The sequence below is a fragment of the Pseudorasbora parva genome, chromosome 20 (assembly GCF_024679245.1).
Source record: "Pseudorasbora parva isolate DD20220531a chromosome 20, ASM2467924v1, whole genome shotgun sequence".
NCBI lineage: Eukaryota > Metazoa > Chordata > Actinopteri > Cypriniformes > Gobionidae > Pseudorasbora > Pseudorasbora parva.
This window is the reverse complement of record NC_090191.1, coordinates 30,876,478-30,893,951: the sequence shown is the minus strand read 5'-3', so window position 1 is coordinate 30,893,951 and position 17,474 is coordinate 30,876,478. Positions and strand designations below refer to the sequence as shown.

Genomic DNA, 17,474 nt, shown 5'->3' with positions numbered 1-17,474 from the left:
CATGAACTTTTCTTGAAGTTGTCTGTGATTTAGATGGGTCAGTGATACAACACAACCAGCAGTTTGAACAAGTTTATTCATTTTTCAACAATAAAACACAAAACTGGTACACGTTACGGATAACCGTGAGTACCTCGAACATTTGCTGCACAACTTAGGAATTAAAGTCCAGCGAGACGCCTGTCACGCCATGTGACCGAGTGAAATATTCCGCTGTGTTGCTGAAATATGGAGTTGTCACAGTCTGCACATTGCCTTTATGACACAGCACCCTAAAGTTCTGACCCATGCAAACAGGAATCCAGTCATGCAGAAATAAAATGGCAGAAAGTGGCAGATAGGCACATATTTTGGGCATGTATGTGACCTAATGCCAGAACACAACACAAATTAAAAAGGTTAACAGATGCAGAGGGAGTAATGATAGCAATTATGAATTTAACATTTTACTCAACTACATCAATTGCTGGTGCCTAATGAATGTAGAGAAACGGCCACAAATCATAACGGGTTAATTAACCCAAGGCAAAATGCATGAACTCTGAATTCAAGATGCAGTATTTGGCCTTTCGACTGATGTTTTGAATTCAGAGCAGTTAAATGGGTCAGCATAGTAAAGAGATGATCCGCTACATTATTGCTAAATGACAGGAAGGTTAACCATTTTTTTTTTTTTGACTGTACAGATATACACAAGGTCCAAAATATAAGCATTGTGCTGACCAAACATGAAAGTCTTAAATTTACATATTTTTATTTATTTTAAATGTGTCAGGTGCTAGAAAGCTAGATGAAAATGGTAAGTGCGCACCTTCGTTGTATTATAAATTCAGGTCAGCTTTTTCTAGAGTAAAATTTGAATTAAATAATAATAAAGTGCTTTTAGCAAGGCTTTGTCTCATTGTTAAATTTAGCACATTATCAGGTCTTGCTCGGAAAGGCACTAGATCAAATAAATGTGTCTGCAGTTGGCTGAAATGTCGATTTAAAAATTTAGATGGATTATTCATTGAAAGAAAAACAAACAGATTTTATTTCAGTAAAAGCATTAAAAGTAAATCAAGGAGCACCTTATTCACAGTGATGTAATGACTGGTTTACAAAATTGGGTGAAAAACATAGGAACAGCTCTGCTATGGCTGTACAGCTTTGTTGAAAGAAACATTACTTGGTCTGGTGTTTGTGCCTTAATTGCAGATGTAACTGCAAATCTGAGCAACAGCGTCCAACCTAAAAATCAACATTCTCAGTGAAAACCAAAAAATTGCCATTTTGTTAAAACATTCAACATTAACACTGTTTTGCACCATTTTCAATTAAGTAAAACCTTAAATCACACTCCCAGGCATCAATAGTTCTGCATAAGTTAGTATCTGTCTGAAACTAATTGTATCCCAATTAAATCACTGCTGATTAAATATTCATGCTGTGGTGTGATTTATAAAACTTAAATAATTCTTTGACAGGAGAGGAATTAAGATACATCAGTAAAAACAACTCAACCATGTCACTTCTGAAGGCCAATAAATAACAATTACAATCTCAAGAAAGCAAACGACAACAAAAACAACTTTCAGGTCACTGACCCATATAGTGTTTGAGAAAAGAACCTTCTCTTTAAAGGATATTTATGTTTGTATTGATTCTCAAATCATTAAAAGGTGCATACGCAAAAAAAAAAGAGGCATCCTACAGTTTTTGGTTTTAAGGCGGGCTGTGTTAGATGGGGTTCCTTAGTCGATCCTGTTCTTCAAACAGCTTGAGTCCACACGCTGGCTTCAAGTGCCGTCGTCCTACCCATGATCAGCTTCAACAAAAAAAATGTAAATAAAAAGGTACACACATAGTACGTACACATACAGTCTCTCACGCTCACAGCCCCCCTCTTTATTTTAAGCGTTCAATGAGTTCCTGGGTGAGGCCCAAGTTTAGCAGCTGTATCGGGGTAAGTTGGGCCAGGTGTGGGAAGGATTTAAGCAGACGCTCCCAGCACAGCTCCAGCAGACTGGGCACCACCAGCCAGATCTTAAACAAGGAACCAGTCCGCTTATTCTCATGGATGTTCACCACGCCGCCGTGGATGTACATGCAACCGGCCTGAGGAGGAGGGGGGATGAAAAAAAGTAGTAGTTAACAGCAGTATAAATATGAATGATTGAAGATTACAATTAAAATGAAATAAAAGATTAAAATCCAATAATATATTTTTTTAAACAAAAAATATTAATTAAAATAAACTGACCGGGGTAACAGCAGCACAGTGGAAGTACGCAGGTTCAGGCATCACTGCAGGTAGTTTATTCCACTGGAACGTCTGCAGGTTGATTTTCCACAGGTCGTCCAGTATTACTTCACCATTGTAACCTCCACATATAAATACATCTGCCACAAACCACATCAGCAATCCAACACTGAGCAATACACAGTAACAGTAAAAGTGTGACTCTTAAATTCAACGTTTAAATTTACCATTTTTAATCTGCACACAACTATGACATCTCCGTGGGGCTGGGTATCCTGAATAATATAAAAAAATAATAAAGCACTGAAGCAGCATAATACAAAACATTCACAGTGTGCTTTCTGTTGTCAGATGTCAAAAAGATTAAGATGAGAATTGTATTACTAACCTATTCTTTCATGAGGCTTAGTTGTGATTTCCTCCCAGGAATTTGTTTCCAGATTATACGAGTGTATCTGATACAAACATTTTGGACAATTGTCACTTAAAATAAAAGTTACAAAAAAACTATCCATTAAATGCAAATTGTGAATAATCAGTCATTTATAAACTATTTGCACAGGGACGTGTTCATATTTCATGAGCAAGGGCCATGATTTACAGTAAGCAAATTAAATCATGTAACATTTGTGAAGTGAACATTACCTAAACTGGGGATTCATGGAAGCATTTGTACCTTGTCTAATGGGTAGGAAGTCCAGGAAGTTCCACCTCCTAGAATATATATCCTCTGTCCATCATGAGCTATCTCATGCCTATATCTACAAGAAACAAATTTAAAAGGAAGTTAGTCATATCTGCTCAAAGACTGGGCTTTTAACATCAGGCAAAGAGTGGTGGCATGCAAACGTTCTAGTAACCCTAAGCTTTGTTTAAAGGGTCAGCGTCATCAATTAATCACCCTTATATTTTTCCAGACCCATAAGACTTTCATTCCTCTTCAGCACACACATTAAAATATATATAACTCGAGAGATTTCTGACCCTCCATTGAAAGTATGTTGACAATTCAAAATGTTCATGATGAGATCATAAAAGATCCATATAAATAGAGTGATTTAATCCAAGTTGCCTGAAGAGAGATGATTCATTTATATAATGAACAGATTTTATTTGGGCTTTTATTCACATATAAACAAATGACCAGCAAACATAAACAGTAGCTCAACTGCGCAAGAACAAACCTCATTAGTTCTTGCTCCGTAACACAAGAATGAACCTCATTGGTTCTTGCAGAATCTCAAACGTGCTGCAGAACACGAGAATGAACCTCATTGGTTCTTGCAGAAGCTCAAACGTGCGGCAGAACACGAGAATGAACCTCATTGGTTCTTGCAGAAGCTCAAACGTGCTGCAGAACACGAGAATGAACCTCATTGGTTCTTGCAGAATCTCAAACGTGCTGCAGAACACGAGAATGAACCTCATTGGTTCTTGCAGAAGCTCAAATGTGCTGCAGAACACGAGAATGAACCACATTGTTTTTTTTAAATATTTCTTCTATGGAAGTTAAGACCAAAAAATGTGTCCAGTAATTGCATTTGGTTTGCATACCCTACCTTTAATGATTATATATGAATAAAAGCCAAAATGATATCTGTTCATCATATTAGGTAATCATGTCTCTTCGTAAGGCTTGAATAAAATCCCCTGATATATACAGATTTATTTGAGGATTTCTGTATGAACATTTTGAACCATAATTGTTTTGGGTGAATAGACAATTAACAGTTACAACCAAACCGCAAATCAAAAAAAAAATTTCACTCACCGCTCCTCAGGCAGGTCATCCGGAGGGTTGTTGGGTTTCAGGTGAATCCACTCACGTGTAGTCAGATCCAGTCTGTGAAGATCTGTGCTGTAGATGTAGCCTGTCGTACCACCAAATACATACAGGAAGCCGTTGATTATGGCCATCGCCTGCAAAATACAAAATAGGGACCACTCAATCTACACAATATAGTATGTTTATTAGAAAACATGGGATACCATTTACCTGTTATCAATCAGATAAATTTGTTTGGGTTTTTGTACCTGTCCATATATTCGATTGGGTTTCTTTCCCCTGCAGTTGAGGAGGGACCAACGCTTGTATTTAACATTGCAGACGTGAACATCATTTCCGTTGTTTTCCCCGAATGGGATTCCAGTCCCACCGAACACAAGCAGGTTGTTTCCGTGCAAAACAGCTGCGTGACGTACAAACAAGAGTCAAGAGAGGAAAGATGTTTAAAATACCTGACTTATCAGTGGCTTTTCGGCACATCCTCAAATTAAAAATATAATTCATATTACCTGACATCGAAGCGAGTTCGGTGGGCATGAAACCCTCCGTGCGGATCTGTTGCCATGTCCCTGTGGCAAAGTGGAACCTCCACAGCTCCCTGAATAGCGGGTAGTCTTCGTTCTCTGAGCCGCCTGATTCGTCGTAGTCGGGGTTGTACCCTCCGAACACATAGAGGTTGGTGTTGTCTGCCACACAGCGATGGCCGCTCCGGGCCGGAGGGGCTCTGTGACCTACAGAGACAGACAGCATCCTATCGATGAGGAGACGACAAACAGCTGGAAAGTCCGCAGAAGTTAGCTTCTGTCTTGAAAGGTAGAAGGAAAGATTTAAGATAGAGGGAAAATGAGATCCAATGTTTGCTGTTGGGATTGAACTGGAAGGCAACAAATTAATCTGAGTAAGTACAATACGATGTCAATATTCAAGCCTCTACAGGACAGTTCTGGAAAGTAGAAAGGAAATTAAAGACACATTTGAGCTGGTTCTTTAGTCAGCTGTGAAACAAAATGAAAACTAGTATTATTAGATAAGTTACATGTATAACATAGAAAGATTACCTATTATGATTTTAATAGGATTTAAGGTAAGCAGTTGAGCAATAAAAATGCATCCACATGTTTTTTTTTGGTAGATCAGTTGTATTATGAGTTAAACAAAGCCAAACACATCTCCGACTAGATTTATTCACATTTAAAGGGATAGTTCACTTTGAAATTAAATTTTGATATGTTTTAGCTTACCTCATTGGCATCCCAGATGTAGGAGTATTTGTTTCCCCAGTAGTTTTAAATCCATAAATGCAGTCCATTTAGTTTTAATTTTGACCATTTTAGGTCAAACCGTTCTTGTCTGTGCCTCACATAATGCTGGTCTATGGTCACCACCTCAAAGAGCATAAACAGAGAAGTCCAAATTAAACAATCCCCCATCGTAAGTACACACTGATGGCCTAAAACACGAAACGAGCGGTTTGTGTGAGAAAACGAACAGTATTTATATCGTTTTTACCTCTTGTACACCACTACGTCCGACTGATCCAAGGGCGTGCGTGTGCTTCCTGTTGTGACATCCACGCGTTCTGGCTTTAGTCTGCGCAAGCGTGGAAAGCGTCGGAAGTGGCATCACATTCTTGATTACCGTACTCCGGTTCAAATAAATATGGTTGTGTAAACAATGAGACGTGTACACGCGCGAGAGATCCACTTCCGGCGCTTTCCGTGCTTACGCAGACTAAAGCCAGAACGCGTGGATGTCACAACAGGAAACATGCACACGCGCCCTCGGATCAGTCGGGCGTAGTGGTGTACAAGAGGTAAAAACAATATAAATAGTTCGTTTTCTCACACAAACCGCTCGTTTCGTGTCTTAGGCCATCGGTGTGTACTTACGATGGGGGATTGTTTAATTTGGACTTCTCTGTTTATGCTCTTTGAGGTGGTGACCATAGACCTGCATTATGTGAGGCACAGACAAGAACGGTTTGACCTAAAATGATCAAAATTGAAACTACTGGGGAAACAAATACTCCTACATCTGGGATGCCAATGAGGTAAGCTAAAACATAGCAAAATTTAATTTCAAAGTGAACTATCCCTTTAATGGACTTGAAATTCATAAAGGGATACAAAAATGGCTGATGTGGATGTGACTCGATTCAGGAATCAGGATTTGCCTTAAATTCACTTCCTTCGCTTAGATAAAGCTTGAAAATGTGTCAGATGATCAATACGTATCAATTAAATATCTGAAGTTTGACTTATTTAAAAGAAAACAAATTCAACAATATAACAAGACAGCATTGGCAACAAACAGTGAACCGAACACAACTGTAACCACCAGTTCAAATCCTCATAAGCCTTCATTCCTTGTCCAGGCCTACTTAATTAAATATTCATATAAAAGAAGATATGGCCATTCCCCCAAACACAATGCAGATTCAGATACACAAACAGGATCTTAGCTGAAACAATGCAACCATTAATATAATTATTATATTTATTGGTTAAATAACTGCAATAAATATAATATATAAATTAATAATAAACTACATTTTATTTTATTAGTATTAGTAATACATATATAATTAAAATGGAAAGAATATTATACATTTAAAGGGTTAGTTCACCCAAAAATGAACATTTCTGTCATTAATTATTCACCCTCATGCCGTTCCAAACCCGTAAGACCTTCATTCATCTTTGGAACACAAATGAAGATATTTTTGATCAAATCCGAGAGCTCTCTGACCCCTCCATAGACAGCTATTTAACATTTTCATGGCCCAGAAAGCTAGTAAAGACATTGTTAAATATTCCATGTGACTCCAGTGGTTCAACCTTAATTATATGATACTTTGTGCACAAACTCCCCCTGGACTGTGCCTGTCTCCCATGCTGTTGTCCCAAAACCGACGCAGGAGCAAGCCAATGGTGAGCCGTAGAACTCGGAAGTGCTGCACTGTTTACATCATGTCAACAGTGTAGGAGATTGGCACAGACAAGACAATGTTGAACAATATTTGTTTTTTGAGCAAGAAAATATTCTCGTTGCTTCATAAAATTAAGGTTGCACCACTAGTCACATGTACTGTTTTAAATAATGTCTTTACTTCCTTTCTGGACCTTGAAAGTGTTCATTAAATAGCTGTCTATGGAGGGGCCTGACATCTGGATTTCATCAAAAATATCTTCATGTGTTCTGAAGATGAACGAATGTTGTCTGGCTATCACCAGAACAAGCTCAATTTAAGATTGAACACTGGTCTGGGGAGTCTGCTCTGTATTTTCTAATGCACAAAAGGCGTGACAAATGAGCATTATTCAAATAACTAAGCAATTGGATAGTCCCTCAACCACTGAGACCACAAGAGGCGTGATCAACGGGCAACGACCCAATGTTTCTCTATCTGTCATCATGTTAAACCCGGCAATAGCGTGCCAGGTGGATTAGCCAGTCTGTGACTGGTTCCCACAAAAGTGTAACAGAAGCAGTAGAAATGAATGTACAGGTTTTCAGACTGAGTTGCCGGGCGAAATCAAATCACCGGTTCTAGAACGAATGCCTTACCGGTTCGGAACGACAATTAAAATGACAATTTCAATTTTAAGGAAAAATAACCCTTTAATTCAGTAGATATATTTAATATCCTAAAACAAAACATTTTACAACTAACTAAAAGATGTAGTATTGATTCCCATACATTCTATTTTATTTTTTTTCCCCAGTGTACATAACTTTGATAAGGTGACACGGACACCCGACTTTTTAAATCTCTGAAAAGAATTGATCTGCACGGTTCAAAGGCCACTGATCCTACAATCACAGCATGAAAAGCCTCCACCCTTGCAAATTTTTAGCCAAAGAATTTGCCTTGAGACCTGTTTGCTGCACCTGAGTGAGAGCGTCGCAGGGAAAATAAAGATGGGTGGGAGAACTGACACAAATCAATAAAAATAAAAATGATCAAAACACATCCCTCACTCACAACCAGACAGACACTTTGGCCCGTTTTTTTAACACCCAAGCCATCCTGCCCCAGCTTTGCCCCAATGAAAGCTTAGCAGAAAGAGCCCTGGCAAAAAGAGTGGTGGTCTTTTTCTACACCACAGTGAAGAAGAGCAGTTTTGAAGAGAGGGAGGGTGGGGACAGCATGGGGGAGGCCTCCAGATTTGTCATGTGGGTTTTTCTTTCTTTTTTGTAGTTCAGTTAAAGGCGGACATCGCCTATTACCCACCTTCTCTTAAAAACCTGTTAGGGATCCGCAGACTGGGGCAGGGCTGGCCGAGGATTCTTCGAGCTTGTACCCAGGAAATTCTCTTCTTAGAGCCTGTTACCACAATTACCGCAGTCAGACAGACAAAATAACAACAACAAAAGGACAATGGCAAAATAAACAAAAAACAGAAACAGACAAACACCCTGCCCATCACTCAAGGGGATCAACAAAGGCTAATAGCTAAGGCACAATAAAGTGAGGCGGTATGTCACTCCTCACTGCCACACGTCCCACAGTTTAAGGAAGCTCAATGACAGTGAAAAGCATTAAGAGACTCATTCAAAAAGTACCACAAAATACTGAATGGAGTACAAGAACCCTTATACGCAAAGCAAAGTAGAATGAAAATCCTTATGTACCAGTGCATGAACAGCAGATACCCAGCCAGGATAAAATAAAAAACGTGCCAAAATAAATAAATAATAATAATTAAAAATGAAATTCACTATAACATATGCTGTCTGAAGAAAAAGTGATGAAAACAAAGCAAAGATGATTAAAACTAACATTTTTGCATTTTGCAGGATTCAGATATTGAGTTGACACTGTTATTTATATATATATATATATATATATATATATATATATATATATATATATATATATATATATATATATATATATATATATATATATAATCTACGATAATATCGTAATTGTTGTTTTAACAATGTACAATCTGAGTATATCCCTCAAACACACCAAGAGAAGGGGTGACTTTTTCATTGAATATTCGCCCTGGAATAGTTACACACAGATTCTGCCATAGTCGTTGCCTGGGTTACGTATGTGTGGGGCGGAGCTATCAAAATAGGACAGAGAGCCTTTTTGGGGGTAGGGGGGTGTTTGTTTTGGTGTTTTGAAATATCAACAACAGTTACCAGATATCACTTAACCCACCTTTAAACGTATTTCTTCCTTTTATGAACATTACATTTAAACTTTTTGGAAAAGAAGATTTCTGTCACTGCTGTGAACTGACCACCACACAGAATATGAAGAATATCAAAAAATGTAGTAGTCAGCTAAATCACCAGCACCAAGGTACCAGCAAAATATCACACTCAGCAAAAATATTGTTTAATTATCATTAGAGAAAATCTCAGATTTTTTGTTGTTGTTGTCAATAATCGCACACCTCTAATATACACAGAAACACACAGCGTCACACACACACACAATAACACACAGTGTCACACACACACACAATATATATATAATCGCAATAAAAAAATGCAACAATAATGTATAGTGGACAATATTGTGTATCATTCACCCAAAATATAATAAATCTCATATAATGCAATTGCAATGTTGGAATATTTGTAGGTCCTGAGAATTATTTTTTTCTCTGTTTCCAGTAAAAAGTTTCCACTTACAAATAGTTGGAAACATTTGAGATATTTTAAGTACTCAACTAAAAAAAATATATATAACATTGGCCTAGAGGTTTTTGGATATTCCAAAAAATTTTTTACATAGTGCACCTTTAAGTCATTCTAAGTGTACATGTTATTCTTCTTTCAGACAAACACAATCAGAGTTATATGAAAAAATGTCCTGGCTCTTCCAAGCATTATAATGGCAGTGACTGTTGGGTCATTTTTGAAGTCCATAAAAGTGTATCTATCCATCATATAACTGCTCCACACAGCTCCAGGGATTAATAAAGGCCTTATGAAGTAAGAAAAAGATCCATATTTAAAACTTTATAAAGTAAATTATCTAGCTTCAGGAGAATAGCCTTCTGTATTACATTTCTTATGGAAAAAGTATATCGTCCACGCCTCAGTCGCGCCCTAATATCAGTCCCCAAAATTTATAATAATAAACCCGGCATGAATCTGGAGACAAACAATGGCAGACATATTTTAAGATATGTCAGAGCAAGTTTCTTTCAGGTAAAACAGCTCAAAATAGCATTTAGTCAGGGACTAGTTTAAGCCTTGTCTCTGAAACCTGCCATTATTTATTTATTTTATTTAATTGTATGAATTATCCAGACCTGCAAAGAAAAAAAATCCCAGATGCCCACTGGAACTGTTTAAATGTACTGTGTTGATATGTATGGATTTAATGTTTGGAAACAATTGAACTGATTACTGGTTTGCTTTGGTTCAACAGCAAAAAAAACTAAATAAAAAAATAAATAAACTAAAATAAGTGATGTTATTGGTTGTCTTGCTGTTGCTGGAAGTCAAAAGTCTCCCCAGGTGTGAGAACACAGAGTAAGCCCATAAAAAAACAAAAACTGAAGATATCCACTGAAAACAAACTGCAGGCCATGACATTACTATTGCACCAAATGAAAAGCGAGGCACATGATTAGATTTGAGGTTTTTAAGATTGTCATGCAAATCATCATCTAAAGGGGTTCAATTACAGTGAACCGGCTACGTCCAGCTGAGAAGTGTGTATTATGCATGACAAAACACGCTTTAAAACACATTTGGGACAACCTTTGAGTAACATACTGCATTCTTTCTAACCCAAGAAGCCTGTGCCAAATACATACGTTCTCTTTGCTGTAGATTTTGCGCAAGTATAAACAGGCATTTTAAAACGCTCATCATATATAAACAGGAAGGAGGATACAGATGGTTAGAGCTGGAGGCTATGTGATGGGAGGTGTGAATATCATTAATGTCCTAATGTCACACTACAAGCACTGTTTTAATGCACCATGGCTGACTGAAATGATCAGTGTACGTTTTACTGCTGAAAGGTTTAAACGGGGTATTTACACCATGACTCTGTGTAGAACCAGGCCAGGCTTTTATTTGTGGAGTTGTATTTTCTCTATTTGCTCATCTGTGGTGCAAAACAAACGACCGAGTGAATTACATCCCTGAACTATAAACATCACACTAAACAGAGTAATTCTGTGAAAAAGCCTGGCCATATCCATTCTTTTTACTGGTGGTGTGCATTAAAAACCATTTAGTCTACAACATTCAAACTGTTACATATTTATATTTCTAGATTAAGTGTAAATTCTTATAAATTCCTCCCCAACACTTGCATTTATTCATTCGATCACTATAACAAGCACATGATTGCAAACAGGTTTGCTTATTCAAAGCTGAAAGGAATTAAACCTGGAAATCAATAGCATAGACTTCAAACAACAGCTGCTTATATACATTTTAATTTCTAACAACTAACTATATTGCTTATCTATATAAATCTAAATGTAACCGATGCATTTGAACAAAACATGTTGTTAATTAAAGAGACTTGTTTAAACAAACTGTCCTTAACAAGAGGATCAAATAGTTGGTTAAATAAGCATTAAATGCTGTTGTATATTATTAAAAAAATATATAAAAACAGGCCTGACAGCTGTAGCTAAATGTAAATTAAATTGTCAAGCTCAATTCCCAAGCTAACAGTATTTAACACAACTTTTTGACAGTAAAGCCAACATCAAATGAAGACAACAATGCACAGCCTTTTGCAAAGTATAATATGATACATATTAATAGACGCGAAATTAAAAAGTTTCTAACCAAAACAAAACCATTAGCGATACAGCTAGCGCTAGATGCTAGCCTCGCGAGAGATATGAAATACAAAAAACCCCGGTACTTTATATAATGACAGAACTTGGATAGAAATTTATTTTTCAGTAAGAAATATTGTTGTTTTTATGCTTAATTCAAGCACTTAACTGAGTCCTCACTGACCTGCGGCTCTTAACGGAGGCCTTCCAGACAGCCGCTCAAACTGATTGAGTCTATCCAGGCTGTGTGCTCCTTCTGCGGCTGACATTGCTCCAAAAATCACGCCGAAATCATCCACCTACAAGCACTCGCAGACAACGGGGTTTCCTTCAACAAAGAGAGGTGTACCGCAGAGCATAACTCAGCCCATTCTCCCCGGAAAGCGACGCTTAAATGAAATAGATTAACCTGACCGGTTCTCCTTTGCATGTGAAGGCAGAAACGCTACGCTAGTGATTACTTTCAAGATGGCCACCAAAAGATATATTTGGATGTTTTTTCAAAATAATTGTATTCACAATAAACGCCAAACTTAAAAATCATGAAGCCAGAGGAAAAATAAAAATGCTGGTTGTCTGAAATTTCGCTTTTTTACAATTTTAGTACATTTGAATTAAATAATTAGGATGACCAACATTTTACAATCCTAAAAGGCTGCAATTCGTTGTATAAACCCTGCAGCATGAAAATGTGTTCTATAATTTTTTTATTTTATTATAAATTATTTATCAGTGGACATCATTCTTTTTTAATTTAATGTGTATTTATAATAGTTACTCTTCAATCTTAACTTACTTGCCATCATCAATAAGTTATATATCATGTTAAATGCCATACATTGCTTTCAAAATGAATAGTTTATTTATTATATCTCTATAATATAATTTACCACCAGACATTCTAATTGTCATAAATGTAGGCCTCTACCTGCACAGTTATTTTTGCATATTGAGAGCAATTTATAGGCTCTATATTTTAAGGGAGTATTTAATAAATGTAAAATCTATTCACAACACACTGCAGTCAGAAATTCGACCATGCAGTGCAATTAATTATGTCTGCTTCCTTCTACTGAATGCCAAAGAGGCCATTTAATTTAAGTTTTCAATCTTCAAAACCCATTGTGTGAAATGCCAATATAAGAGGGTTCTTGGTGTGGTTATTTTAGAACCCATCTTATCTCAAGGCCATCCAGACTGCAGTTTGAATAATCTAAAAGGAACTGCTCACAATGCATCCAGACTGCAGTTTGAATAATCTAAAGGACTGTCAAGAAAAAACATAAAGTTCTGCACAAATTAGATGTCAAATGCATGTAATCACACAAGCATCACTCCATAATTAAAACCCCATATTTGCAAGCTAAATGTGTAGTTAAATCATTATTTGTTTGTTTTTTGTCTCTGATTAACACAACTAAGATGCTAATGAAAATAGCAATATTTTATCACTGCATTGGAGGGGGGGCTGGTCATGTGTTACAACCAGGTTACAACAATTAAACTATTATAAAACAACTATTAAACAATTATAATGTGGTGCACTGTCATTAAAATAAAAATAAAATGACAGAAAGCTTCTTAAACGGTTACCAGGCTACATTTAGTTTGTAATGGAGGGGCGGAACTGTAAAAATGTTGATAATTGATATCTTGGAGTGGGAGTGTTTAGAGAAAGACACCGAACATGGCGGCGCTTGGTAGCCGTGCAAATCGTCCAGAAAACGGCGAAAAACAAAGCAAATCTCCTCTCGTATCGCCACTAAAAGTGAGAGAACTTCTAAACGAAGGCGTAGCCTCGGAAGACAACGTGTTTAATTGGTAAGAGTTTCGTTATAATGAGGGAGAAGTCGCAAAAAAGTGAGAATGTGCGGGAAGAAAGCTGGGCAAGGGCGGTGAACTATTCGCTTATCGGCGATTTTTACTTAAAAAACCCTGATAGAAAATGTAATTTAAGCCGGTAGCTGTATTTTTAAACATAGTAGATAGTCCAAATTGGACTTTAACTCATGTAAACTGCTAGACCATCTTGGCAAAATCAACAAACTAGCTAAAGATCACCAGCTTAAATTAGAAACAAACCATGTTTCCTGAGTCCCTGTCAACCTGTAGCTGGTTTCTAACTGGCGATTTGCTGATGTAGGCTTTTCTTACACCAGCAACCAACCAGCTACCAGCTGGTCAAAATGTTTTTTGAAGCATGATGGCTGGTTCTGGTATGCCACCTTGTTCCAAATCACATCTAAAGATTTATTTTTCTGCAGGGTGATGCACAATTAATGCATGTTTTTTCCTGTAAGAAATAAAATATAAAAGTAATTTGGGTTTTACTTATGCCTGGAAAATATAGGCCTAAGTTGATTCTCTTTTCTGTCCATATTTCAGTTCACAGCAGAATCCAAACACTGTGTCTCCAAATGGATTTGGGAATGCTCCTTGTGAGGCAGCAAACAAAGAAGCATTTTTCAACAGAGTAGAATCCTACTCTATATCCTTTTGATTGTTGCTGTGAAAACATCCAGCTCAGTGCCTGAAGCTGGATTTGAAAAGGAACAACCAGTTTTTGCATGCCTGTTTTTGCATTCCTGTTTTAGACTTTATTAATCCTTGATTGATTTCAAGATGTTGCAGCACACAACAGTTGTTTATGATTAATCTCTGAATCAATGATTAATCAAAATATGAAAGGACAATCACAACTTCGGTTTTATTCATTGCCATTTGCAAAAAAAAAAAAAAAGTCCTTAACACAAGCACTGTCTGAAATGGGCCGGAAAGCCCCGTGTGCTCTCGCCACTGAGATGTGCACGTTACGGCTGGATCAATGTAGACTGTGATATGTTGAAATGTTCTAGTTGCCAGGCTTTTCTTTGTGCATCAATCCAATCAACTTTGGATTTCCAGAAATGTGAGTTTTGCTCTGTTTTTATTATAGAGTGAAGCCATATTTTGTGTCTGCGCATTCACTAATTTTTTTTTAATGTACTTTTTTTAGATGAAGGACGGATTTCGGAGTTGCTACAGCAGCTTCAAACGCAACATGAGAAATTCTGTTCCTGGCCAGATTTTCCATGTCCAGGTAATTTGGTCGGCCAGTCGCTTGTGTCTTTGACATCTTAATCAGACATTGCTAGTCAATAATATTGTTTGGGTTGCAGATCGCTTCTGGATGGTTCCCATTAATGAGCCTACGATACTACTCAGTGCCTTTGTAGACCGTTTCAAGAGTGCTTGCTTTCTAGAACAGCAGCTGCCGGCTATGAAGCCAGAGCAGCTCAAAGCTATGGTATGAGTCTGGATTTTTAAAGGGAAGTTCAAGAATGATTCTTCTATGCATTCATCATTTTGGATTTTCTTTTTCCTCAGACCTTAACTGAAGATGTTGTAAGTGTCCTCCTACAGCTGATTGAAGATGAGCAAGTGAAGCAAAGTGGTTCTCCTTCTAAGGTCTCGTCAGATCCACTATCTGTGCAGGTGGCAGCATGCATTGTAGCCCTTTGTGGTTGGGCAGCCAGGTAAAAATCCAACCAGTGACTTTTGACCATTCAGCAATGGCAAGCTTTGTCATTCTTTACCTTGTTTCCATTTAGCTCATCACTACACGTTATGAATCTGCCCATCCTCACATGTTCGTACTGCATGAGAAAGGTAGGCATGTGGAACTTCTATCAAATGGAGACTTTTTCAGAGGGTGAAAACCCTCCGCAGTCTCCAACATCTACTACCGCCTTGACTCCAACTCAAGGCACAAGTGGGGAAAAGGGGACACCCACCTCACCATCCCAATCTCCCACTCCATGTCGCATGAAGCTCCGTAGTCAAGACTCCATGCGCTCTGAGCCGGTGAGTCTTTTACATTTTGACATTTTACAGAATATCTGCCATCAGTTTGTCTTGTTGCATTCAAATTTAAGACTGTAAACTTTGATGATCATTGTTCTTCAGTCATAAAAATCGAAACTGTCATGTGCATATTTAGATGGAGACTACAACATCCCCACTGGTTCTCCGCACAAGAAGCAGAGACTCCCCTATCCCACATGATGAGCTTCCGAGCCCCCTCTCCAGGGGCAAGAGACCAACAACCCGCAGCAGAGGTCAAGGAGAGAACGTGCCCTCTAGTCCACAGCGAAAGACAAAACGACCACGTCTCTCCTCTGCCAGTGGCTCTGTAAGTATTATTATTAATGTACAAGTTGCTGTTATTAGGACAATGTGTGTCTGCATAACTTATACATTATATATACATACTGTATACTCCCACACACACAGTATTTAATGACCACACAAATTCATCATCTAAGCTGTGTGTGTGTGTGTGTGTGTGTGTGTGTGTGTGTGTGTGTGTGTGTGTGTGTTTTAGGAAGGGTCCATGCACAGGCATGCGTTTGACCCAGTAGCCCAGCACAGAGACTGGTGTCCTTGGGTGAGTGTGAGAAGAGAGGAGGGCAATCTAGACAGCTCTGTCTTTGTTGCCTGTGAGGCAGAACTCCCTCAACCAGGCTGGAAAGCAGCACTCGCCCTGTTCTTATCTATGAAAAGAAGCCTTAGTCCAGTAGGATCCAGCCCATCTCAGGTTAGCCAAATATGGCAAATTGGTATTTTGTTGAAACTATTGAATCATTTTCCGTCCCTCTAACCCTTTTTTTTCATCCAGGGTCCTCATGACAAATCAAAAAGGGTGTTCTCGATATTCCGACAGTGGCAGGTATCTTCCCCAAGCCAGTAAGTTGCACTATGGAAAATGGACTGGGAAACACTGGTGATGTTATTCTTGTGGTACACTGTCCTTTGTAATAATGACAGTAGTTTCATATTGGATTGTTTCTTGATCATGTGAGTCTTGTTTACAGTTTTGGGTTTGGTTGGGAAAGGGGCAGTAAATCCACACAGCTCAAGCAGCATGTGCTGAAAGACATTGCCTTGGAGCAGGAAAGCCCAGCAGAGTTCTTCTCAGAAATTGTAACTTTACCACACTGTTTTGAATCTGGGCTGATCCAGTCGGCATTCAAACATCAACAGACCAGTGGCTGGCGCTCTTTACCTCGCCAAATAGTCCTCGCTACCTCAGGCTTTGGGGTTTTAGACTAATTTAGGGAAGCTTTGGTGAAGCTCCTAGACCTACACTGGAAGACATGCTAGTTGTATCGTCGCTGGACATTTTTCAGATTATAGATTAGCCAAGGATTTTTTCTGAATTATGTAGGTGTAGGATATTTACTTCCATAAATGTGAATTGGCTGAATCTCATTTTTAAAGATGTTTATCACTTATATTTTACCCACATGCCATCTGGAATAGATGCCATATTTAGAAAAGTTTGCCAATGTAAATGATTTTGCTTTTGGACCACTTTCTCTGTAAGTGCTGCCTGTAATGCACTTCGTCATGCATGCAATTGAATAAACATATTCCTTTTGCTGGTTTTCACTATGTGTATCTTTTCATTATGTTGTCTTAAAGGGATAGACTACCTTTAAAAACAAAAAAAACGTTGACACCTTTGGCTTTTACATGCTTGTAAGATGCAATATTACGTTCCTTTAAAATAAATGGGCAAAATGTCTTCATACTTGTTTACTACCAATACTGAGCATTAAAATGGATCACGGATGTAATGTACATAGAAAAAACAAAAAAAACAAGTCAGGTAACACACAAAAGCCAT

At 37.9% G+C, this 17,474-nt stretch overlaps 2 protein-coding genes across 3 annotated transcripts; one reads left to right on the top strand and one right to left on the bottom strand.

The window, feature by feature from the left end:
• Positions 1-58: 58 nt before the first annotated feature.
• On the bottom strand, positions 59-12,264 carry klhdc10 (kelch domain containing 10). Of its 2 annotated transcripts, XM_067427296.1 has the most exons (10): positions 11,991-12,264; positions 8,263-8,355; positions 4,538-4,759; positions 4,277-4,431; positions 4,014-4,162; positions 2,919-3,003; positions 2,631-2,697; positions 2,470-2,517; positions 2,243-2,382; positions 59-2,097 (listed from the first exon to the last, which is right to left on the bottom strand). In XM_067427296.1, exons 1-10 carry the CDS (start codon positions 12,073-12,075, stop codon positions 1,888-1,890), a joined length of 1,254 nt encoding a protein of 417 aa, XP_067283397.1. In that variant the 5' UTR covers positions 12,076-12,264; the 3' UTR covers positions 59-1,887. The 2 variants fall into 2 exon arrangements, with proteins under 2 accessions (XP_067283397.1, XP_067283398.1); XM_067427297.1 differs by lacking the exon at positions 8,263-8,355.
• A 1,200-nt stretch (positions 12,265-13,464) lies between these two features.
• zc3hc1 (zinc finger, C3HC-type containing 1) lies at positions 13,465-17,236 on the top strand. Its single transcript, XM_067426866.1, has 10 exons — positions 13,465-13,627; positions 14,192-14,294; positions 14,564-14,714; positions 14,802-14,885; positions 14,965-15,092; positions 15,173-15,321; positions 15,397-15,649; positions 15,786-15,977; positions 16,170-16,382; positions 16,464-17,236. Exons 1-10 carry the CDS (start codon positions 13,494-13,496, stop codon positions 16,533-16,535), a joined length of 1,479 nt encoding a protein of 492 aa, XP_067282967.1. The 5' UTR covers positions 13,465-13,493; the 3' UTR covers positions 16,536-17,236.
• Positions 17,237-17,474: the final 238 nt, after the last annotated feature.

Coding starts and splice junctions, on each gene's coding strand:
- zc3hc1 (XM_067426866.1), top strand. CDS start 13,494: ATGGCGGCGCTTGGTAGCCGTGCAAATCGTCCAGAAAACGGCGAAAAA. Junction 14,715..14,801: donor AACTTTGGATTTCCAGAAAT/GTGAGTTTTGCT, acceptor TACTTTTTTTAG/ATGAAGGACGGATTTCGGAG. Junction 15,093..15,172: donor CAGAGCAGCTCAAAGCTATG/GTATGAGTCTGG, acceptor CTTTTTCCTCAG/ACCTTAACTGAAGATGTTGT.
- klhdc10 (XM_067427296.1), bottom strand. CDS start 12,075: ATGTCAGCCGCAGAAGGAGCACACAGCCTGGATAGACTCAATCAGTTT. Junction 4,760..8,262: donor TAACAGGTTTTTAAGAGAAG/GTGGGTAATAGG, acceptor CTGTCTCTGTAG/GTCACAGAGCCCCTCCGGCC. Junction 2,698..2,918: donor CTTCCTACCCATTAGACAAG/GTACAAATGCTT, acceptor TGTTTGTATCAG/ATACACTCGTATAATCTGGA.